This window comes from Perca fluviatilis, chromosome 4 (genome assembly GCF_010015445.1).
Source record: "Perca fluviatilis chromosome 4, GENO_Pfluv_1.0, whole genome shotgun sequence".
NCBI classification, from domain to species: Eukaryota; Metazoa; Chordata; class Actinopteri; order Perciformes; family Percidae; genus Perca; species Perca fluviatilis.
Window position 1 is genome coordinate 15824315 of NC_053115.1, and position 24146 is coordinate 15848460.

Here is a 24146-nt window from a genome sequence, read left to right on the forward strand (position 1 = left end):
ATAGATAGATAGATAGATAGATAGATAACTCACCTCTTTAATCCGCAGTCTGTGGCTGTCTATGCTGCAGCCTGCTGGTGGAGAATGTTAGTAAACTGTTCACTGACAGCCTGGTTAGCTGTCATCATCACGCCTCGCCACCTCTTACGTTAGCTAGCTAACTAAATGTCTTAATGCGATGAACCGGGAATTTATTGATCATGGCTAACCTACGGATTTCGTTAGCTGCCTTGGTTGTTCAGGTCGTCCTGTACAGAAACTGCGAGGGTGAGTGACTTGTTTGTTTTGTTCATAAGCTGCTGCCGTCATCAAGGCGAAAGAGTGTGGAGTTAGCTGTTAGCTGACGTTAGCTAGCCCATAGCCCGGGACGACACATTAAATTGACACATAGACATTAAATCAGACTTCATGTGTACAAACCTGGCAATTATTTAAATACATTTCATGTAAATGTAACAACACGACTTCTCACCGTCTTCCTATCGCTGTCGGAGCCAGATAGGCTGGTCTGAAGTAGCTCTGTGAATTATTTAGCTGTAAACAACATAGTTTGACTAGCTAGCTAAGCCTCAGCTTTTTGTAGTCATGGTTATTTAACTTGCACAACTATAGAGACGGTTGTCACCGCTCTGTACAATATTTCCCTAATATTTTGTAAACGTTTAATTACCTATTTGTGTCACAGTAATGATATCCACATACACTTGACATGTAGATAATGATGCCATGAGGCTATTATGATGTGTGTGTGTGTGTGTGTGTGTGTGTGTGTGTGTGTGTGTGTGTGTGTGTGTGTGTGTGTGTGGGTGTGTGTGTGTGTGTGTGTTAGTTAAGATTGCAGAGTGCTCAAATTTTAATGTATTTACAATGGATGTACTCAAATTACAGACATTAGTAATCTCATATCTATAGCATCCAGGCACAGATATGGAGATGATTGTTGCTAAAAAGATAGATATTACATAGATGTTTAATATCGTGTAATAATACAACAAGTGTTGTAGTTGATCCAACCAACAAAAAAATATATTTAAGGACAAATATATTTAAGGAATAGTTGCCACAGTATAAATGGTATACATCATCAAATCCCCCATAGGACAAAGTTATGTTGAGAAATGTGGAAACTGTTCCTTCTCCTTTTTTTCTGTCAATACTACCTGTGAATAAGTGCTAGTAGGAACACATCTTAACTATACAGCACACTCCTTTGAATTCCAACACAGTGCACTGTGTGACTATTGTCTTCAAAAAGTATGGAACATAAAGTTGTTACTTGAGTTGTTAAAACATCTCATCTGGTTGTGTTTTGGTTGAAAACAGAAAAAGATCACCTTCTGCTCAAGCAGCTGAATTCCAGTGGTGATATGAACTGTTGTGTACTTTACAAGGAAACACGTTTTTACATTGTGATGTATTATATTTTAACCACTGAAATGGTTTTGTTTTAAAGGTAAACATTCAGAAAACACCTTTTTACTATTGCCTTTTTTTTTTTTATCCCAAATTGAACTGTAGTCAGTCAGTATCTTGGCTGTATTTCTTCTCTAAAGGTGTTTTTAAAACATTCAGCTCAATGTGGATTAGAGTTGTGACATTTATAGCTATGGAAAGTCTGACATGTCAGTCTCATTTCATGTTTAGTCAGAATTTTCTTCCTTATTTCTTCTCTGGTTGTTTTGTTTTTCGTATTTGACCACCAGCATCTGTCATGTAGGTGTTGGCATTGTATGAGTCAGCACCACAAAGCACATTATCTCTACATTTCCCTTCATTTGATGTAGATGGCACTAAAGTTCAGGTGCATGTGTGTGGGTTTTCTAACAAACACATCCAGCACACAGGCTCTCTAGCAAGGTTGTTTTCTAATGAGAATTCAATGGGGGCTTTTTCAGAAAAACTGGAATGTGACATCATTTCTGTGTCTTAATAATCTTTGCAATACGTCACTCATCTGAAAATGTTCCTTTAGTACATGGAATATTTAAGGGGCGCTGCTGCATAATTTTTTTACTCTCTAACCTTGTCGGGTAGCTTCCTCAAGCGGGTCTCCCACAAACCAAACTAATTATATTGAGATCATCTTTAGCGACCAAAAAGTTAGATGCCACATGCCAAAGAAACCACAATAGAAGTTCATCACTGACAAAGTATTACTAGTTATTGGCCTTTATGTTTTTGGGCTTCATGTAAGGATATGTTGCATATTGTTTGTAGGGGTGTAACAATCGCTGATCAAAAATCCAATATTATTTTTTTTTTTTTATAAATTTGTTTTATTCACATGACATGAAAGGGGTGAAAGAGAGTGGATGACACCCAGCAAAGGGTACATATCATTGTTAAGATGCACTCTTATTTTGAAATTTCCACTATATTAATTAATTTAATTTAAAAAAATGGTTTGTTTTGTATTTAAATGGCTTTTTAGTTGCTTTTTGTGATTGTGTTAAATGGGCATATGATATCGTCTCATGTCGATCGCAGGCCCTTGTTTGTAAGTCCATAGCTTATAATGTTATGTATGCTGTTACTGTTGGCTGGTATTGCCCTCTGCTGCACATGATGTGTACTGTAAGTTCCGGCACAACTGAGAAGAAAATAAAGTATTTTGCTCATACATTTGATGAGCAATGATGATGATACGTTTTGTAAAGTCCAGTATTTTGTAATTCTGCATACTATTTTGTTTCACACTGTGTTGCTTCTTCTGCCCTCTCCATCCCTGCAGCTCTGTGGTGTAACTGCACCACTGCCCAGTGCGAGAAGACTGGCTACCAGTGTGAGACCGATGGAGCCTGCAAGGCCTCCACTTCCTTAATTGATGGCCAAGAGCAGCACATCCGTATCTGCATCACACGGGACAATCTTGTGCCCCCCGGACAACCGTTCTACTGCCTCAGTGCAGAGGGCTTGCTCAATACCCACTGCTGCTACACAGACTACTGCAACAGCATTGACCTCAAAGTACCCTCAGGTGAGAAAGGTGAAGTATCACACAGCATACACAGTACGATTGGTACATTTAGTGCTGCTATCACCAAGTGTCTGACGGTGACCTTTAAAAAAGGTGTGTCTTTACCTGGAGTACTGTACCACCCATCTAACATCCTCTCCTTACAGCAAACCCCAGGCAAAAACATGTTTCCTATTTCTACACAGTTTTGTGACTCATGGTTCCTGGGAAGATATGTTTCCTATGGTATTTTGGACAGTGTCCAAATACAATATTTTGCAGAGAGTATGTGGAGAGAAGGTTCACATGCATAGTGTGGATATCTTCATTAAAATGGTTATATGAGAATGGTCAAGAGGGAAAAGTAAAACACTAAAAGCCTTTTTAGTGTAGAGAATTGAGAATTTCTTTCTTAAATAACTGGGGATAATCAAAAGAAGTTAATGCAAGAGTCAAATGTTGACTAATTGTCTGCTTAGCCGAAAGCTTTATACTTTATACTCTTGTCCCTCATGGACACAAAGCAGTTCATATCAGGGAATCTGCTTATATGTGCCGGATGTTGCCTTTTAATTCTTTGCTGTTCTCTTTTCAGTCACAACTCAGTCAGGACTCGGGGGAGGCTATGGCCCTGGTGGGACATGGGTGCTGGTGGAACTAGTCGCTGTGATTGCAGGGCCACTGTTCCTGCTGTGTCTGCTGCTGCTGATGTGTATGTTCCTGTATCAGTACCACCAGCGGGCCTACAGCCACAGGCAGCGATTGGAAGTGGAGGACCCCTCCTGTGACCACCTCTACATGGCCAAAGACAGGACCCTGCAGGACCTTATATACGATCTGTCCTCATCTGGTTCAGGCTCCGGTCAGTGCACAACGTGATAATTTAGCTGCAGACCAGCCCTCATGTTCTAGTTTACACTGGTTTGACTTTTTCTTTTCTTTTTTAAATCAAATTAATATCAGAAAACTGCTGATAACTGTTCTCATCTTTTCTAAGCAGGTCTGCCTCTGTTTGTCCAGCGAACCGTGGCGCGAACAATTGTCCTCCAAGAGATCATTGGTAAAGGGCGTTTCGGGGAGGTGTGGCGAGGACGTTGGAGGGGCGGTGATGTGGCGGTGAAGATCTTCTCATCCAGAGAGGAGCGCTCCTGGTTCCGTGAGGCTGAAATCTATCAGACCATTATGCTCCGCCATGAAAACATCCTGGGCTTTATAGCTGCTGACAACAAAGGTTGTGACATCACAACATGTTGAAGAATGGATGAATAATTCGCAGATTAGGGTTATTGATGTGTGTGATTTGTTTGTTGTGTAATAATTCGTCATCATCAAGTAATAACATTTCTTGTGTATCACTATATTTCTGTCTCCTGCCCAGACAATGGCACTTGGACCCAGCTGTGGTTGGTGTCGGACTACCATGAGCATGGCTCTCTGTTTGACTACCTGAATCGCTACTCTGTCACTACTGAAGGAATGATCAAACTGGCACTGTCAGCTGCCAGTGGCCTGGCACATCTGCACATGGAGATTCTAGGAACACAAGGTAACAGCAACACTTTTCAGCACTTTTAGTGCTGGTTGTAATTATTTCTTATTTGAAACACGTTCGTTATGTTTTCTCCCCACAGACTAGCACAAGGCCTCTCAACTGACAAATAGATAGAAATGGATAAATAAATGATGTCCTTGAAGACATTGTTGTATTATTGAAGTGGTGTCTAAATAATTGCAAGGTTGGCTTATGCATTGAAAAAAGATGAATAAATGGTATACCTGTTGAAAAATAGAGACAATGAGAAACCAGTGTGGTGAGATTGCACTTAATTTCTAAATGTAAATAATTGAATGTTATATAATTTGTACCTTTGGTATGGCCCAGGAAAATAGTTTTTGCTCTCATGTCTAAGTCATCTGAGGTTATATCCATAATCTACTGGTTATCTTTTAAAGCAGTTCACTACATAATCCTCTGCTTAACTATCCGTCATGGAAGATTAAAGTTTAGGACATTTTGTTGCACAAAAAGAGGACTGTTTTCTATTTTTGTCAACCAAACTGATGCCCCAAAAAGGAAAATTGCATAGCTAGGTGTAGTTTCTAGTTTTTCATAAAAGAGAGTTTAGAGTTGACAATGACATGTTCAAAAAGTAATTTAGAGATATGAATTGAAAAGTGTCTGAAGTGTACATTTATGTTTTGGTAGGAAAGCCAGGTATCGCGCACAGAGACCTGAAGTCCAAGAACATCCTCGTGAAGAAGAACTGCACCTGTGCCATCGCTGACCTGGGCTTGGCTGTCCGTCATGACTCTGCAACAGACACCATCGATATTGCGCCCAATCAGAGGGTGGGCACCAAGAGGTCTGTGTCGATATTCAGATTCAGGTTCAGATTCTGTTTTATTGCCATTAAGCAGGTTTCAAGTACAGAGCTAATTAAATGCAGTTAAGCATCTAAGCAGAAGTGCAGGAATATCAGTGAATATATTAAAATGTAGACAGTAGGGATTGCAGTACAGGTATGTACAGTATGAACATCAACGAATGAACAGTTGGATGATATATGTACAGAACATAGTTAAACAGTGAGGTTGTTCAGATATTAACAAATATGAATAGTGCAAGTAACATGGTATATGTACAGAACATTGTTAAATAGTATGATTACATTGTTAAATAGTATGATTATATGCACACCTGCAGCAGCTGACCTGATAACCTCCATTCTCACAGATATCTTTGACACCTTTCCCAGAAAACCCTTGAACTCAGCACATAATTACAAACTGGGATTGTTTTTACATCCCTCAGGTATATGGCTCCAGAGGTTCTGGATGAGACTATCAACATGAGACACTTTGACTCATTCAAATGTGCTGATATCTATGCTTTGGGGCTGGTCTACTGGGAGATTGCATGCCGCTGTAATAGTGGAGGTCAGACTCTTTTGTTTTTACTCTGGATACTCAACCTGTGTTCTTTGATTTTTTTTTTTATTGATGTTAACAACTGAGATCACAGCACTGCTCTAACCCCACATAACATTGTCCTGGGTTATCAGGTATCCATGAAGAGTACCAGCTGCCCTACTATGACCTGGTACCTTCTGACCCTTCCATAGAGGAGATGAGAAAGTTGGTGTGTGACCAAAAAATACGACCCAACATCCCCAATTGGTGGCAGAGCTACGAGGTATAAAAATGATCGATTAAAGCTTAACTTTTGTCTGTTTTTTTTCTCCTGTTTAAGATCTGCACTTACACTGTGTCTTATTTTTTAAGTTTTGGTCATCATTCATGTCTAAAATCAGAACATTGCACTCCTCAAGTTAATTTCTGAGATCTAGGAATGCTGTGAAATCACTAAAAAGAAGTCTAAGAGGTTATCAGGTTAGTCCCCCAGGGTAAAATTATTTATATAATATATATGGTTAAAATTATTACTCAAAAAATATTTGTAACACTGTCTATCGACTGTTTTCCTGTGCCATGAGGGATGCACATTTCGGGTTCACTTGTTCTCAGTTAATAAGGCTAAACTGATGGCCTTTTTACAACTAGAGCCAGATACATCAGCCAGTATTACTAGATTATCGGTATCTATTATATTAATTTCACATATCTTGGTCACATTCTTTCTCATTAGAAATCTTTATGTTTAAATGATTTTCTTATGTAAAAAAAAAAAACGTTTTGCGACTTGCGACTATCAATAATCAGCTTTAAAAAGCAAGTATTTGTTGGGCTTTGTTTACAATCTGTCAGATTGTCTGACATGTTTCTTGCCCAATCGGATTTTCCAGATCTCAGCAATGACGGCCAAAGCTGCGAAAATAAAACCAATGATGGAATAAACTGATTTGTCCATTAAAGCTCTTTTTGTAATGCAATTTTTATGTTTTTATTTATATTTTCAAGCAAAATTAGGGGATTGACATTAGCAACACAATACTTGTACAGGAACAGGGTATTTCAAACACTATACATACTGACTACTTGAGCTACATTTGTATCATCATAATCAATCATACTGTATTGTAAGCTCTTAATCCTTATTTGCTTTTCCCCACTACTGTTCCAGGCCTTGCGGGTTATGGGCAAAATCATGAGGGAGTGTTGGTATGCTAACGGTGCTGCACGCTTGACGGCCCTGCGCATCAAGAAGACCCTCTCCCAGCTCAGCGTTCAAGAGGACATTAAAGTCTGAGCAGTCAGCAGAGCGCTGAGAAAGAGCACTGAGCAAGAGCCGACTTCAGACTGTAGGACACTGAGAGGAGGTGGCGGGGCCTTCTACAAAGAACGCACAGAGTAAGAGAATATGATGGAGATTCGCACTTTGTAAAATATTACTACATAGACATTCCTGCCAGTTTTGAAGCCACTTGATTTTTGACAAACCCTACCTCGCTTACCCAGCCAAACTACCAAGAACACCTTTCCTGTCCTCAGCTACTGCTGCCCTTGTTGTTCCTTTCTATATTCCGTACTATTGAGGATCCTTGGATTTCCTGTGTACTTGTATGCAATCGATAACAGGATAAGTAATTAACCATTTAACATTTTGAAAATCAGTTGCTGATATTTCCTCAAAGTCTCTTTGATCACAGTCACTTAATAGTTAACAAACAGTATTTTGCTCTTTTTGTCTTTGAAAGGGGGCAAGCTGGGAGGGTTAGGAATGTTTTTAACTTACTTTTTTCTGTTATTTAAATGACTAGATCTTGTGTGGCTATTGTGCAGGTTTCTCTGTCTCACCTACAGCATACAGGCACATCACAAACTGCTTAGAAATCCTTGAAAGACAATAATCCATCTGGTTCTGCTACAGCTGTGTTGTTGAGTTGTCTGCAGATAACCATGTAAGCATGTACAAAGCAGTTGAGGAAGTTTGTGTAAATGCAGCCCATTTGCTTTCAACAAGGTGTTTTAAGACTTTGAAGTCACTGGAGCGTAAGTGCAACTTGTCAAACATGATTTGGCCTTTGGACCACTTGCCTGGAGCCCTTCCATAAGCTGTTGTAAACCTCAGGTTTTCCTTATGTTTTTGTCAGTTTAGAACCATGTTAACCACGTTATTTACAATGTTAAATACAAATGTAGGATTATTAAGCAAAAATGCATTTCACTTGGACAGTACATGTAGAGCAACCGCTGCCAGGCACTTGATTTTTTTAGCTGACACACTCGCTGGCTTCAGATTGGGACACTTCTTGCAGAAAACACATGTATAATATTTAAATGGTTGTATTCCAATCTGATTGTCTCTCGATAGACCATAACCTGCCATGAGAGTAAACATTGCTCCAGCCCCTCAGATAAACTGGTATACACAACATTCTGATAAACCTTTCGCCCTTTGCAGCAGCCAATACTATTTACACTGTACTTTAAATACAGGGCAAAAATGTTTTATTTTTAATACACTAACTTCAGGAATCTGAATAATAGTTTGTTTTTATGTTAATTTTTGTATATTGTCAAAGCATGTCCAATGTTCTTTTCCATTCAGGGTGCATTTTCCCTGGCCAAGTATAACTACTGCACATACAATAGCTTTTTAAGGTGATACTTGTGTAAATAAATGTATGTTGGTACTTAGGTTATGTTTTAGATGGTTAAATCTTTTATATCAGCTTTTTGGTTGGTTGGAAGAAAATTACTTCTGTCTTGACTCTTGCTGTAATATTTGACCTCTGAAGTGACATTACTGGATGTGTCAGACACACTGCTGATGCTGACTTTCTCCTATAGCCCTCTACTACTGCAGAGCAGTATTTAATTCTTAATCAATGTTTTCCCCTCACAACTCCTTTTGTTCACCATACATTACCTCCTTAATGTGCAAATTGTATGTGGATTGTTTCCATCAAGCTACCATTGTCAGAAACCACTGTCTACATTTTATTTGTTTTCAGGAAAAAAGCTGCACTTTTGTCTTTAGCTGTAGCCAAATTCAATAGGTACTGTCTGTGTGTAGTCTTTCCCATGCTATTTATATTTGTATGCTGTGAGTCTATATAAAAGCCTGAAAGGCCACATGTGCACTACTACTGACCTTGCAGCATTAAAACCAAATTGTTGATGAGAACAACAATGAGAATGTTTATACAAATCATGCCAACCAGTTGCAGTACAATTTAACTGGAAACTGTAAAGAGAGTCTGACTTTTTCTTTGAGAGAAGAAATGTTGAAACTAAATACTACTAAAATGTCTCAATGCTGTCTCACAAATGTGTTTGACCAATACTTAAAATCACTTGCTCACTGCACTGTATTGTATTAGTCTAACAGGATGTTTGTAAGAACGAAAAGACTGCCCTTGATGCTGTTGTTTTTGACTGTGGAGCTCTACTGTTTGATAGGTAGTGTAGTGTTAACCATATTTATACACTAAAGGGGCATGCTTGTCAAATTGTATCTGCCTTACAATGTATACAAATGCATAGTGTATTTAAGGTTTTGATACCTTGTTCAAAGTATACTCATGGATAATTAGGAGGGTGTGAGTCAAAGAAATTAGGTATTATTCTACAGTTTGTGACAACTCCCAAGTCTCTGTCAGGTCATGGCAAAGAAACAACAGCATCTATGTAAAAAAAAAAAACTTCAGGACTTCAATCATGTACCTTCTAATATAGAGTAATAAATGCAATTGTTTTCCAATGTGGTGTCCATTTATTTTATGTTCTTTCCTCTTGGCCAACTCCAACTTTGTATTAAAAAAAAGCTCGCCATATGTCGGTTCCAGGTGATAAGTCAGTGTTGTTTAGAACTTGTTTTCGCTGCCCCCAAGTGGCCGAAATAAAATCAGTTAATTCTAGTTTAATAAGAAGTTGTCAATGCCATCACATCAATGCTACCCAGTTACATCCTAAGACACAAGTTATATGCGATATATAAGATTTGTGCATTTAACTACTACATGGGCATTTAGAGAGTCCACCCAGACATGCCCTATCTCACAATGTTAAATATTGAGAAATTTCCCAGTTGGGAACTCATTTGTGCGATTATTCTGACACCACATGAATGCAGCGCATATGCCCTACCTCGCAATGTTAACAGAAGTGGAAAATAATTTGTGTATCCCTGCTACAGCTTTCCACCAAGTTTCATGATCATTTTTTTCTGTAATCATGCTGAAAGACAAACAAACCAAACCGAAAAGCATAGCCTTCTTCGGAGGTAATAATACCATTTAAAACAAACTCTCAAAGAACCTTTATTGCTCATTCTTTCAATCATAATCTCAATGCAGATTACTACAAAAACTGTCCATTTACATACAGTTGTATGCATTCAATTTCATGTATACCAAAACAGAAAGTATGACATTTTCCTAAGAAAATGGTAAGGAAATGCTGGTCTTGAGTGATTTTGATAAAGTCCCCTAAACACAATGAACAGAAAAAGGTTGTATAAATGCATAAAACTTGATGTTCAGGCATGTCATCACTGACTGTAACTGACATCAACATAACACTAGTTAGAAATCCGAAAACAAACAATGCCACAAAAACCATTGGTTTTCAAGTAATGGGCCACTTTTCCAAAAACTGATGAGATTTTGCAGCATTGAAGCAATAAGCAATTCCCTTTAACGCTAATGCCAAAACCCAAAGTGTGAGTAACAAAACAGGCAGAAAAAAAGGTGTCTTTAAAGTAACATGTACAAGCCATTAAACATTGTGTTTATACATGACAACACAGACAAAACATAAAACCCATAATATCCATGATACAGCACCATTTGTCGTCTCTTACAGCAGATTCATCAATGCTGTTCTGGACTTCACAAATGAGGTTGTCTCAAGAGCCTAAAGTGCTCTTTCAGGTTTGCTGAATTCTCTGCACAATGGTAACTGTGGTAACTTTATTTAATTGTTGACAAATGTACATTTTGGAGCAACAGGTCTGAAGTTGAAACTTGCAAAAGTCCTGGCTTATTAAAAATTTTGTTAGACCATGACCAAGATTTTCAAATAAAACTGACCAGTGCAGACTACTGGCCATCTCCAAGGTATAGTGTTTGAATGATAAATTAAGCTAGATAATTTTTACAATATTCACACAGAAGTAGCATGTAGCTAGGTATGTATGTACAGTATGTACCAGACATACATACAGATAAATACTTCTGTAACCATATGACCATCAATATGCAAATTGGTAGTTAATCAAGGTTAAAAAATGATTTAGAACTAAATTTGTTAGCTGGATAACAAAATAATTTAAGCCAGAAAAAACCATCCATACTTATATGTACAAAGAACAGGCCTTAAGCAATTGTCAGGAACGTGCCAGAACAAAAACACACACTGAATGTTAATCTCAGAAAGTTACACATTGTTTAAAATGACCCTTACATAGGTTTTATGTGCATCTAGATTTCAGTCTTTTTATAGAAATGAAATGCTGCCAAGAAAAGGCAACACGGGTATAACAGTTTTCCTTTAGCTTGTAACTGATTACATCATTTATACTATTGGGAAAACATTTTTAATCAAAGCATTAATGGTCCTCCTCTATATAGTTAATAAGCACTAAGGTGGGAATGATGCCTTGTCATCCTGGGAGGCTACAGCTCCTCCTTATAGGTCTCTTGTGCTTTTACATCTCTCTTGGCTCTCTCTCGGCTTGGAATTTGGCTCGATTTACAGGAGCTTCTGTAAGTCAATTTTATTTTGCTGCGTTGCTAAAGCTTCATATTTCTGCAGCAAGGGAGAGATCACCATGTGTGGATATAGAAGGTCTGGTTACAGGAGACAGGTGATGATACTTCAATATAATGTCAAAAATTCCCCTCTCACATGCCTTTTCTTTCTCCCTTTGCTCTGACCTCCTCTTAAAACTGTGTAGCCTTTCCTTGTTTGAGTTACTTCGTCAAGCTGTGCCTGTGGACAGAAAAATCAAATCATCACTTATTTTACCATGAACATGTTTAGGATGTACAAATAATCACACTGCTTTTAATACAACTGCTTTTAATAGTACTTCCTGTATTTACAATATGATGTTGCTTCTATTAAAAATGTGTCAGTTCCAAAAAATCTTGAGACAGCTACCCAACTGTACTTACCCTCTTCTCCATCAGTCAGCACTAGTGCCTGGAGAATATCTGAAAGGGAGACAATTCCCTTCACCACATCCTGCTCGTCCACCACCACCAGCCTGTGCACCTGAAGGACATACAGGAGGACCATCAATGTCACTTTTACCTTTGTAAAATAGTATTTCTACCATAGCCAGAAGAATGTATAGAGTAACTGTCAGATGCCATCAAACTATACACACACAGCAGCATTGATAACAAGAGACAGAGTAGCTAGGATTCCTTGGAGTTTTTATTTAAATGCAAAAATTGGAGAAAAGACGGTTATGGCTTTGTTTGATGTGTCCCTCGATTTAGGACTTTGATTGAAAAAGAAGAATAAAGTGTGGAGGAACATTTCAGACATTGTTCATCATAGGCTATTCATGTTCATTACACTCTGGACAGTAATAGCCTAAAAGCAACAGGGGGCAAACCGGCCACAAGAGACTGTGACACATAATGACATCCAACTCTCACCTCGGCCTCCACAAGTCGGTTGATGATGGCCTCCAGGGTCTCATGCCTGTGGCAGGTCAGCACTCCTTCAAAGTACTGAGAGCGGTGCTGCAAGGCTTTGGTCACGGTCACATCCAGGTTGTTGTATGTCTTCTCTGCTGCCAGGTTCTGTATAAACACAGGCCTTCAGGTTAAAATGTTTCATCATTACGGTTACATTTTTAGCCAGTATAAATGAATATCCCAAGCAAGGCTGGGTAAAATATATCACGCTATATGTCATTATACATCCCAATATTGATATACAGTATATGGTGATACAGTGCATGGCATGGGATAATTATCTTAAAGCTTCTCAAATGTGATGATTTGATGCTTTTATTTGTCATATCTGATTGTTATCTAAATATTTTGGGGGTTTGGACTGTTATAATGTATAATGTTATAATGACTGTAATAAAGCAAGCAATTTGAATACATCGTCTTGGGCTTTGGGAAATTAAAGCAGGCACTTTCACTATGTGCTTAAAAGCAACAACAAAAAAGGGAAAAGACAGATAACAACTTACTATAACATCAAATTTTGAGTAGATATCCACCACTCGACCTGCAAGAGAGGCAGCCTATCAGTACACAAACTAAATTCAAGAGGTCTCTGGTCACTAAATGCAAAATCAACAAGGATGTTATTTCAACCAGCCCACATACCTTTGTCATCCACAACGGGGAGCGCCGACACTCGCTGCTCAACAAAAATACCCAGCGCCGTGTACAGCGGTGTGTCTGTGCGGACCACTGCTATGTTCTGGAATGTTCCGATGTTCAGGTCCTCTAAGGTTTGTCTCAAGAATGAGGGTTTTGGCATCTCCGATATCTGAAAACAATAACAAGAGATTGTGCACACTTTATTTAAACTGTAGGAGAATTGATGCCTCTGTAAAAGAGTTTTATAATTTACCATGTTCCTTAACTGTAGACAACTTCTTTACTCTGTACTAGACATCTGCCGCGTTATTAACAGACTCAAACAATGAAAATAATTTAAAGTATTCAATGTAGTAGTAGTAGTAGTAGTAGTAGTAATAGTAGTAGTAGTAGTAGTAGTAGTAGTAGTAGAGAGGGCTTACAAAAAGCTTCAGGAACTTGAGAATCCTCTTGTGTGTGAGAATATAGAGTGTGTTCCCGGTCAGGGGGTCGATTACAGGCAGTCTGTGGATCTTATTCTTCAGCAGTGATGATACTGCATCATACAAACTGTGACAGAGAAGTTTAATTTTTATTAATAGCTTAATAAAAAAAAGGAAAAATAGCTAAGAGATAGTAACTAATGTTAGCTCATCAACTGTTGGTATCTTGGCAAGAAAGTTAATAACTTCAAGTGTTAAGTGAAGCATTTGTCTGATAAATACTATGTTTACAAACATAATCGTAATTGTATTTGCTGGGAATGGGCCAACTTTAAAGGGTTACTGCCACAGTATAAACCATCAGATGCCCCATAGTTGTATGTCCCAGCATGCAACATTTGTGTCTTCAGAAAAGTGAAGTTTGACACCAACAAGAAAATGTAGATGCCTGGAAGTACTACTGTCAAACCAAGCATAAATAAAAAAAATAAACAAAACTCACCTTGCATTGGGAGATATGCTAACCAAGGGCTTAAAAGAGTCTTGGAGGTACAACTCTATTATAAACAAGAACAGACAATAAAGTCAAAACCTTCAAGATTAGACGAGTCAATGAAAAAAAGCACATTACATATTAATTAAACTTTCTCACCTCTCCATGTTTCAATTTTGTGTTCTTCCAACTCGTATATCTGAACCTAAAAGATAACAAAAGAGAAAGGGTTAACCTATTTAAGATGAACTAAGAAAGAAATCTCAATACAAGCTCAATACAAATGGAAAAGGAGCATGGGCACATTCAGCAACATATTAGTTAAAACCCTACCTTATTACAAAATAAGCCTGAAGTTCAACTTTAAGATTTCATTTTTTACACCTTATCTTACAATTAAAAAGGACTAGAACCATGTGGTGTCCACCATCTTACCAATGGAGATTTGTAGTAGCGATGTAGGATGTTAATAAAGTCTGTGATGGTCAACATGCCTGTGGAGATGCATGAGGAGAATCAAGTCAGTCCTTTTATTTAATTTTGTTTTACATAGAGTGAAAGTGTGTCAAATGAAAATTGCCCTTACCAACAAAGCACTGCTTCTTGCTGTCCCACAGGGGCGCCGCTCTTACCCCATTTGAAACAAGAGCAAAAAATGCCTTCTTGACCTGTAAAATGAATCACACCCGACGTCTCAGTCTAAATTGGCTAATCAGAGCAGGGTTTTCCCTACTATAATAAGGCTGCGGCACAACGCCCAAGTAGGCATGGGCCGGTATACGATTCTGACGGTATGATAACCTTCAGCAAAAATATCACGGTTTCACGGTATTGCGGTATTGCAATTATAGCTTTACATTTATTTTTATTTTTTAAATGTCTGGGTAAAAAATTAAAAACAAAATGTCATTGAACACAATGTATTTTATTTTTAAAACACACTGCAAATTGGCAAAGAGACGGATTACTAAAGTGCAGTTTCTCTCCTTGACCACTCACAAAAAACAGCTCATACCTTTGGAACGGTATTACTGACATTTTTTGTGGTTTTGACCACAAAACCATGACTTTTTCAAACCACGGTATACCTTGAAAACGGTAACCGGCCCATGCCTACATCCAAGCTATTTTGAGCACCACCTACGCTAAATGAATGTAAAATCAATGTGAGCATCATAACTAACCTAAAGACTTTTCTCAGATCGAATGATTGTCCCCAGTGGACCAGTTTTGTCTTTAAGCTTTTTGAGGGTTATTCCAACATTTTAGACACATATATGGTAATAATAATAGTCCAAAATGATGTACCATTGCATTTTTGTCAAATTGGAAAAGGTAACCTTTTCTTGAGGGAGGACCCCTATACCCACCACCAAATAAGCACCTTAGTCTCCCACAAACCTTGGGAAAACACTGCAGAGATATATTCAATTTTCTTTATGTAAAGCTTTTGTTTTACCTGAAGTGATGTATCAAACACAACCAGTTTGGAGCTGGTAGGTACGAGGTCATAACACCGGTGGGACTTCATAAACCTGGTGTACACATTGTGCTCTGGGTCTGAAGGAATAAGAGAGACTATTAATGACACTTGCTTGATGTTTTTAAACATCACTGTTTCTCAGTTTGGTCTCATGAGATTAAAGTAATTTACCCTCTATGACTGGGTCATTTTTGCCCTCAAGATCATCAATAGTCACTGGAATCTGAAACAAAAAGATAAAGGTCAATAAATGTCAGTTTGTGTAGGCGACCTTGTGAATATTGAAGCTCTATTGTTATACAAAAGCCTGCATAACATGGCTAAATAATCCTCAGCCTAGCTAATTTATTGATCCCATCAGTGTTATTATAGGTAGAAGAATTTACTGGCCCACCAAGTGAGACTATAGGCAGTTAGGTACAATCCTTCACATGGTTAGTGTATAATGTTATTATTAGGTTCATTTTATGATGGTTCGGGATATGTTTCAGTAAAGTAAAGTGGTTAATGTATGAATGTGTAGATATGTATGCATGCTAAAGCCAGATTTAACGATACACGTAATAGAGTTGTGGCCAGCGTGTAATCCCGCAGAGGTGTCAAAAATACTGCCCGCGAGCCAGAATCGGCCTGCCAAAGGGTCCAATCCGGCCCACCGGATGACTTTGCAAAGTGTGAAAACGGCAGAGAATTTTTTTCAATAAAATACACTGCTATTCCTATGTGAACATTTGTTCTTGTCAAAAAGGAGAAAAGTGGACACACAGTGTATGGTTTTTCAAGAAAATGGACCAGTTTTTTAGTCGCAGAGGTAAAGCAACTGTGTTTGGCGTGTTCAAAGCACTTTTCAGTGCTAAAGGAATATTCGTCGCCACTATCAGACTCATCATGGCGAAAAATACAAAAAAAACTGAGAACAGAGACGATACATACATTGTTGGCAGGTTTGAGGAAACAGCAGTCGGTTTTAAGTCATAGCCAAGAGATCAGCGATGCAGCTGTGAAAGCTAGCTAGCTACCTTATTGCTAACGAAATAGCATCTGCATCAGTATCAAAGCCATACTCTGCGGGTGGGTTTATGAACACATGCTGAACATGCAGAAATCGTGTGCCCTAACAAGCGAGCGACTGGCTTTTGGCAACAACATCAGCCTGACGAGAAACTCTCTGTCCACTTGAGATTAAATTGGCGTCCCCATGAACTAAAATGAGTTTGACGCCCCTGGTGTAACGTTAGGGTATTCATAAATGTCTCACCAACAGGTCCACTGCATATTAGGACAGACATGGCACACAACAGCTTCATTGATAATGACTTCAATTGTGGGATGTAACCATAGACTGTATGGATGTAACTAACTAATAGCTGTTATACACGGAGGTCAGCTAGTACTTTAATTCAGCTGTTATAAAGATTATTTTGACACAGCTGCTATAATTTAACGGTGCCCGGTTGCCAAACCGACAGACAGTAGCATCGCTGTTGAAGTTATGTGCAGGCTGAATAACGCAAACGTTACTTTTAACGCAATAGTAATAACGTTAACTTAGCTAATCATTATCAGTAAGCTAGCGTCACTGTCTGTTGACATTAACGAACCAGTCGAGGTGACTTTCCATGTCAGCTCTGGCTTTTGCGTCGGCTACCCTGGTGAAGCATTATATGACATAACGTTAGCTACTGTCTTTGTTTAAGTAACTAGCTAGTTTAAGTAACTGTACACCGATACCTGGGCTGAAACCAGTAAAAGAAATATGTGCCAAGTTAACGTTACTAACAAGTGCGCTAGCCTCAGAACTAGTTACTCTGCCAAGAATGAGCTAACGTTAGTTAGCTGTTACTGTTAGCATGCTTCGGAAAGTCACGTTAGTTAACTTTGTTAGAAAGCTAATGGATCTATTGACGCTCAAGTTAGCTACATAACTTACACACTCCATATTCCTTTCGCCGTATCACCTTCCTTTGCCCGGGTTCGTTTACAACACAGGATGTTGCAAAACCATACAGGTCTTCCGCTACAACCTGCATTGAGCAACATGAATGGCTGTTGAGTCGTAACCGTAGTGCATGTAGTGTTAACGCACCACAATTTCATGTCAAATGTAGACAATACATTAACCCCTATACTATGATGCTGTGTATACCTACGTACCTTAAGTGAATTTACAGTATAGCCCTCTTAATACATTCATGAATATAGCCAAAAGACAAATGACCAGTTGTTGTAGTACATCAACCTATGTATTCTCCCTGTAAACTGTGCAGTAATATACTGAATAGGCAACTATTTTGCTACTGTTAGCTACCTAAATAATCCAACCAAAATCAGCACAATGACACATCAAATGAGTAACAGATTTATTTATATACAAAACTGTTTACAGCAAGATTTCTGAATTAACATTAACCCACAAGGGGGTACTGGTGTTCAGGTGCACAACACCACCTGTAACATAGTATCAAGTCAACAGATGGGAAGAAAAAAAAACAAAAACACTTCAAGAGCACCTTGAGTTATGAAGGGAAGCAGATGGGGAAGTTTGAGGAACTATAAGGCACAAGACACAGCATCCCCAGCTTCTGGTCAACCACCATCAATCAGTCAACTACTTACTCAGCAAAGCACTTGATAAAAAAGTTATAATTACCCACTACAGGTACAACATGAGGATTATGGGTTTGTGTATGAGAGTGGGGGGTCTTTGTAATGCTACAGGACCTAAGAAAACCAAGTCATTTGGGATCTCAAGCATCTTGACGGTAAACATGCAAGTCCACAATATGCAATATAAATGAAATGCATGTGATCCTGGACTGGTTTGGCTTGCATGAACCATCAAATCAAAACCATGAGCTCAACAATTAGTTAGCCAACTCTGTAGCCTTTAGCCATTTAAATAATCTTACGCAGTGTTAAAATGCAATTTAAAAATTGCAACTCAAGAATGTTCATAATTATAACGCAGTTATAAGAATATATTCTACTTAGGATATTGAACGGAGAGCAAACCTGCACCACTCAAAATATAACCAATAGCATTAAATCAATTTCTAAGATTCTATTATATTGTATAAAAAGGCCATAGCTGGTAAATACCTAAGATCTAGCCCAATCTATACTAAATTTCTCTGAGGGTTATCCAAAAGAGAACATCTTTATTACAGTCAATAAGGAGAAATTAAACTGTAGAAACAATCAAAGAGTACTAATCTGCTTAGCAGAAGAGCTTAAAATGTGAGTTGGTAGATACAAAAAGATTCCTCCATCACGAAGACAGTTCAAGATTTCATTGGTGAAAGGTACCCGATGATGAGTTGATAAACAATTACAGTGAGAACTGAAATTTCTTATGTGAAATCTCATTCCAGGGTGTTCAAGGAAATCCACCTTTTGTGAGATACTGACATTTTATCACCACATTTAAAGCAATGTGAACTGTGACTCTCCATCACTGTAAAAAAAAACAAAAAACAAAAAATAAAAATAAAAAAACTGTTGAAATAATACCAGTCCTTAAAAAGGTTATTAACCAGCCCTACATGTACATTAACTCAACTACTCATGAAATATGAGACATAAGCCAATGATGTCTCAATCATCAGATTTACAAGTAGTTATTACCATAATACGTTGACAAAAACATTTTATGCAATAATTGGGACCAATGTTTGGCAATATTATTTTGTTTTCTGGGCATTTGGTTGAACTCAAAGTCAAGATTTTGCCCAGTTATAGATTACATTTCATTCAATATTTAAAGAAAGTGTTCACCGACGGTGCATCTTTGTCTAAAACAAAGATTAGTCTTGCTCTGAGAACATTCTCCCTGTGGTTACAATTAGTTGGATGGTTTATCAAATGTCTGGGCAGTTGCCTTGCTAAGTAAATCAATCTGGTATCACAATGGAGCAGAAAAGTTCAACTGCAGTGTCTTGGTGTCGGTGAGGTCATGGTTGGCAAGCTGGTGAAGTTGTGCCTTCTGTCTTCAGCAAATTAGCTTACGGATGTCCTGGATACAAATTTACATCACGGCGCACTTCTTCTCCTCTGGGGGTGCATTTCCATCAGCTTTCTCCATCTCCAAAATGATCCGCTTGAAAACCTCCACAGCTGTCTGCATTGCAAGAATATTGTCATCAGAATTTGAAATCTGTGTCTGAATTAGTATGTGGTATGCATCGATGAGCTGGTATTCAAAGAGATACCTATCATTACCTCATTCTCCTTGGCTGAGGACTCCATGAATGCAGCACCCCAGGAATCAGCAAGTTTCTTTCCCTCTTCTGGCTTGATAACCCTGTGAAAAAAATAAAAGGGAAGCTTCACTTACTGAAAACAGAAGACACCTTTTGTATTTGTACTTGGCTACAAAGGCATTCCATGTTAACAGGATCAATTGACTGTTGGTTTTGCTCTTTTCAGGGGATTTGTTGACACTAAGAACAATACAGAATATAATTCTACTTAGCCTTTAACTTCTTAACGCTTGTCATTAAAAATGTATTTAATGTTGAATTATACGGAGTGTTTAAGACCAAAAAGTCTGACAGTATTATCTGTGTTATTTTTAACCTGACAGTAACAGTTTATATTCAAGATTCAATCATCTTAATTACCTTTCCATGTGGAGATCTTTTTTGTTCCCTACAAGAACAGTTGGGACCCTGAAAAGAAAAAAACCCTGGTTGGAAAAATGATCTTAAAAAATAAGACAAGACAAATATTGAAGTGGGGAATTTTAAAGATCCAACTGAACTTACTGAATCTTTCCAACCATGTCTAGCAGCTTGTCGTGTAGAACCTGCACAACTTCAAAACTGAACAGACACAGAGTAGTCAGTATGCAACTCTAACCTGTATGTTACTTACTATTATAATACATAATGCCAGTCCAAAGAACCATATGCTTTGGCATATTTGGTTAAAGCAATAGGCAAACAGGCACCCAATGAAGTTGAATACAACACCAACAAAATGAACTACTCAAAAATTGAACATTATAAACCCAGTTATATGTCTATTGTATGACATTTAGATAACACTGTTGGTATACACAACAGTGGGTTTAACCCTTGTAAATCTTTGTGGTTTAGGATTAATGTATCATGAACTCTAAAAGTCTGTATATGTTAGAACACAACGCTAGCGTTATAGTGTTGTTTACGTAATATATAATGTTTTTAGACTTAACAGTGTATGCCTCATTATTCATACAGATATGAAAACAACCATCCACTCACCTTTTATTGGAAGTCACTGAATAGACAAGGACATACCCATGGATGTCCATTGAGTGGGATTGGTGAAAAATGGAGTACTCATCCTACAGACAGAAGGGAGGTATTATAATCTCAAACAAGACTATAGCTTCTGAAATAACTGGCACCTGTCAATTGAATAGACTTGTCAACCTGACATTAGAGTACATGTCATAATACCAGCCTAAGTTAGCAAAGTTAAAGTGAAGTAATATGGGCAATGAGGCAAGGTAGATAGCGCAGACTTGTGGCATTAATTGGCTGACTAATGCTAAACTGGACATTCAAGTGTCAATCAAGTGTCTTGCTTAACACTAGCACAACAAATTAACGTTTAAACCTAGAGATTAACAGATCAGACGTGTTGATTTAAAACCAAAAGTTTAGTGCCTGTGTAAGATATGGTGGTAGAGGATCAACTTACTTGTCCAGCTGTATCAACCAGCTGAAGATTGAAGTCTTGACCGTTCACGCTGACCAATTTGTTAAAGGCTGGGGAGAGGAATGGACCAGTTATACAAAACATTTCTTTACATTACGGCAAATCCATTGTCACTTTTTTTCTTTTTGCTGCAATATCTTATAAACAATCTAATATTGACACATACTGTTTTCGATGGTGGGGTCATAGGAGTCAACAAACTGTCCTTCCACAAACTGTATTGTAAGAGATGACTTTCCTGTGCAGGGCAAAGAAACATAACATGGTTGTTTTACTACAATTTTAACACAATGTTAAGCCTAGTCTCTCTCTCTCTCTCTCTCTCTCTCTCTCTCTCTCTCTCTCTCTCTCTCTTTCTCCCCCTAAGTGTTGTCTTTTCCTAGTTTTAAAGGCTGCATTACAGTAAAGTGATGTACTTTTCTGAACTTACTGGACTGTTCTAGCTGTTCTATTATTTGCCTTTTCCTCACTTAGACATTATGTCCACATGACTGATGATTATCTAAAATCTAAGTGTGAAGATATTTTGTTAAAGCACCAGTTGTCAACCCTAGAATATCGCCGCAATATCGATAGAGGTATTTTGTCAAGAATATCGTGATATCGGATTTTCTCCATATCGCCCAGCCCTAGTTAAGCCATTACCAAATTACCTCTGTAGTATGTAGATAGGCTCCCACATTTTGATAGCTGTGATTTTGGTGTACTGAAATCTGTGAGCTGTCAGATCAGAGAGACTCAATTAGACGATATCGACCAAAGGACCGACACATATTGACAGGCGAAGTGATAGTGCTCTTCAGATACACTTCAGATTCTGCTACCAAAGCCATCAAAATGTGTGATCCTCCGTGCATCTATGGGATCATTTTGTTTCTTTACAGCTTGAATCTGTGACCTTATCTAAATTCTATGGAGGCACTTTTGGTAATGGCTGCTATCTAAATAATAAAACATCTGATAAAGTATATAAACGTTTGCAATGGCCACACAGTTGAACGTTTTGGTTAATACAGCTAACACAGAATCTGATTGGTCATATATTTAGGGCAACATCGGCCACACAAGTACATTTAATAATATAAACGGCTGTGTATTAACTTGGTAGGAGTTCGAATATGGTTAGCTACATGCTGACTTCCTTTAATTGTGGACATTTACTAATCGATTAATTTGATTAATGGATATAGCTAGAAGACCAAAAAAAAATCCAAGAGATTAAATATAAAGTGTATAGACTTATTTCCAACATAGTTCCCGATGTAATAATAATAATAATAATAATAATAATAATAATAAAAATGAAAAAACGGACCGAAAAACAGACATAACCCAGAAACCCCTGACATTAACTAACGTTACATACTTTTGTTAGACTTGCTGGACTAAAAGTTTCGACACAGCACTTGGCTCTAAACCAGGATGTCACCGGCTGAGCTAACTTTGTTTTCACAGAACACGTTACAACTAGTAACAAATGGCTATACAACATGGTGACGTTGATTTTAGTGTGGTTTAGTAATCAACTGCTCAGCAAACACACGAAGCACAAAGAAACATAAACACAGGTGATCTAGCGTCACCGGTGTTCGTGGGATACACTTAAGAGGAAAACAAAGCGTTAGCCTGTTAGCTGACTAACATTAGCTGTGCACGAGCTCGTGTGCTTTACTCACCTACAGACCTGTAACCTATAACAGCAATCTTTCGATGTTTTGGTTGAGGCATTTTGGTGAAATCGTTGTTCAGTAGGTTTTAATAATGTAACGTTAGTAACTTACGCCACCTAGGTTTACTATCGAAACAAACTTTTATCGCCACATTCGTAGCACATCACGTGACAACAACAAACTTTTCGGAGCTGCTGCTTGAGCTCTCTGCTGGGCCTCGAGCTGGAAGTTTAGAGTTTAAGTAACGTTACTTATCTAAAAAAAATATATATTTTTATGTATCTGATATTGTTATCGATATCGACCGATAGTTTGAAACGATGAAATTTTCGTTACAACTGAAATTGGAATTTAAAAAAAAAGCTCCCTCCTCAACGCGGTTACGATTCGCAAGTCAAACTGACGGAAACTGTCATTGTGTAAGCACACCGTCGTAAAACCAGTGAATACGTCATGGACATGGACATGGACTATTTGTACAGTAGAGGTCACCCTTTGTGCGCCTCTTAATACATCCATGTTTGTGCGTCCCAGTCAGGCAGCATGTTTCTGATAGCCAGTCTTTTTAGACTACATATTTGTATGTATATATATATATATATATATATATATATATATATATATATATATATATATATATATGTATATGTGTATGTAAGTATCTCACGTTTGTTCTCTTTCGTCATCCTTTTTCTCACTTGCACTGTCTTGTTCTTGTTCATGTAGCCTATGCCTATTAAAATCAGATACTCTATTAAAACTATTAAAATCATGCTAGACTTGGAATGGACTCATGGGGAATGGGCTTTCTTTAGCCAAATCAAGTGAATTAAATAACCCCAAGGAATAAAAATGTATCAGTGAATGAAAATTCTCCACTTTCTGTTTCGTTTCTGTTTCTGATATCCCATATCTCATTCCTTTTTACTCATTAAATTTGTGCTATTCTGTTGGATAAACTTGTCACTTCTATCCACACACTATCCTCATTTTTACATATATGTATATAGTGCTTTATTCTATTTTTATTTAGGCCTATACATCCAATCTTATCCCACATCCTATTGTCATTTAATCTTATTTTATCTTTATATGACTAGTGCTCTTATTGCGATTAGTGCTTTAATTGTTGAGCTGACCTGTTCTCTCGTTCAACCCATTTA

General features: G+C 37.9%; 3 protein-coding genes across 5 annotated transcripts; 1 reads left to right on the forward strand and 2 right to left on the reverse strand.

Annotated features, from left to right (window-relative positions):
- Window positions 1-68: 68 nt before the first annotated feature.
- On the forward strand, window positions 69-9620 carry LOC120556934 (activin receptor type-1B-like). Of its 2 annotated transcripts, none has more exons than XM_039796824.1 (9): window positions 69-267; window positions 2732-2986; window positions 3552-3818; window positions 3957-4187; window positions 4335-4502; window positions 5163-5319; window positions 5769-5893; window positions 6019-6149; window positions 7038-9620. In XM_039796824.1, exons 1-9 carry the CDS (start codon window positions 201-203, stop codon window positions 7161-7163), a joined length of 1527 nt encoding a protein of 508 aa, XP_039652758.1. In that variant the 5' UTR covers window positions 69-200; the 3' UTR covers window positions 7164-9620. The 2 variants fall into 2 exon arrangements, with proteins under 2 accessions (XP_039652758.1, XP_039652759.1); XM_039796825.1 differs by having other exon boundaries at window positions 70-267; window positions 2732-2977.
- A 541-nt stretch (window positions 9621-10161) lies between these two features.
- On the reverse strand, window positions 10162-17684 carry prkag1 (protein kinase, AMP-activated, gamma 1 non-catalytic subunit). Of its 2 annotated transcripts, none has more exons than XM_039796829.1 (13): window positions 17541-17684; window positions 15782-15833; window positions 15587-15687; window positions 14714-14795; window positions 14563-14621; window positions 14287-14332; window positions 14137-14191; window positions 13635-13761; window positions 13216-13381; window positions 13077-13114; window positions 12529-12675; window positions 12037-12136; window positions 10162-11851 (listed from the first exon to the last, which is right to left on the reverse strand). In XM_039796829.1, the coding sequence occupies exons 1-13, from the start codon at window positions 17547-17549 to the stop codon at window positions 11841-11843; spliced, it is 993 nt and encodes a 330-aa protein (XP_039652763.1). In that variant the 5' UTR covers window positions 17550-17684; the 3' UTR covers window positions 10162-11840. The 2 variants fall into 2 exon arrangements, with proteins under 2 accessions (XP_039652763.1, XP_039652762.1); XM_039796828.1 differs by having other exon boundaries at window positions 15587-15705.
- A 272-nt stretch (window positions 17685-17956) lies between these two features.
- On the reverse strand, window positions 17957-23401 carry rhebl1 (Ras homolog, mTORC1 binding like 1). The gene is made up of 8 exons (XM_039798914.1): window positions 22990-23401; window positions 21480-21551; window positions 21296-21363; window positions 20854-20936; window positions 20374-20430; window positions 20230-20277; window positions 19829-19910; window positions 17957-19727 (listed from the first exon to the last, which is right to left on the reverse strand). Exons 1-8 carry the CDS (start codon window positions 23039-23041, stop codon window positions 19635-19637), a joined length of 555 nt encoding a protein of 184 aa, XP_039654848.1. The 5' UTR covers window positions 23042-23401; the 3' UTR covers window positions 17957-19634.
- Window positions 23402-24146: the final 745 nt, after the last annotated feature.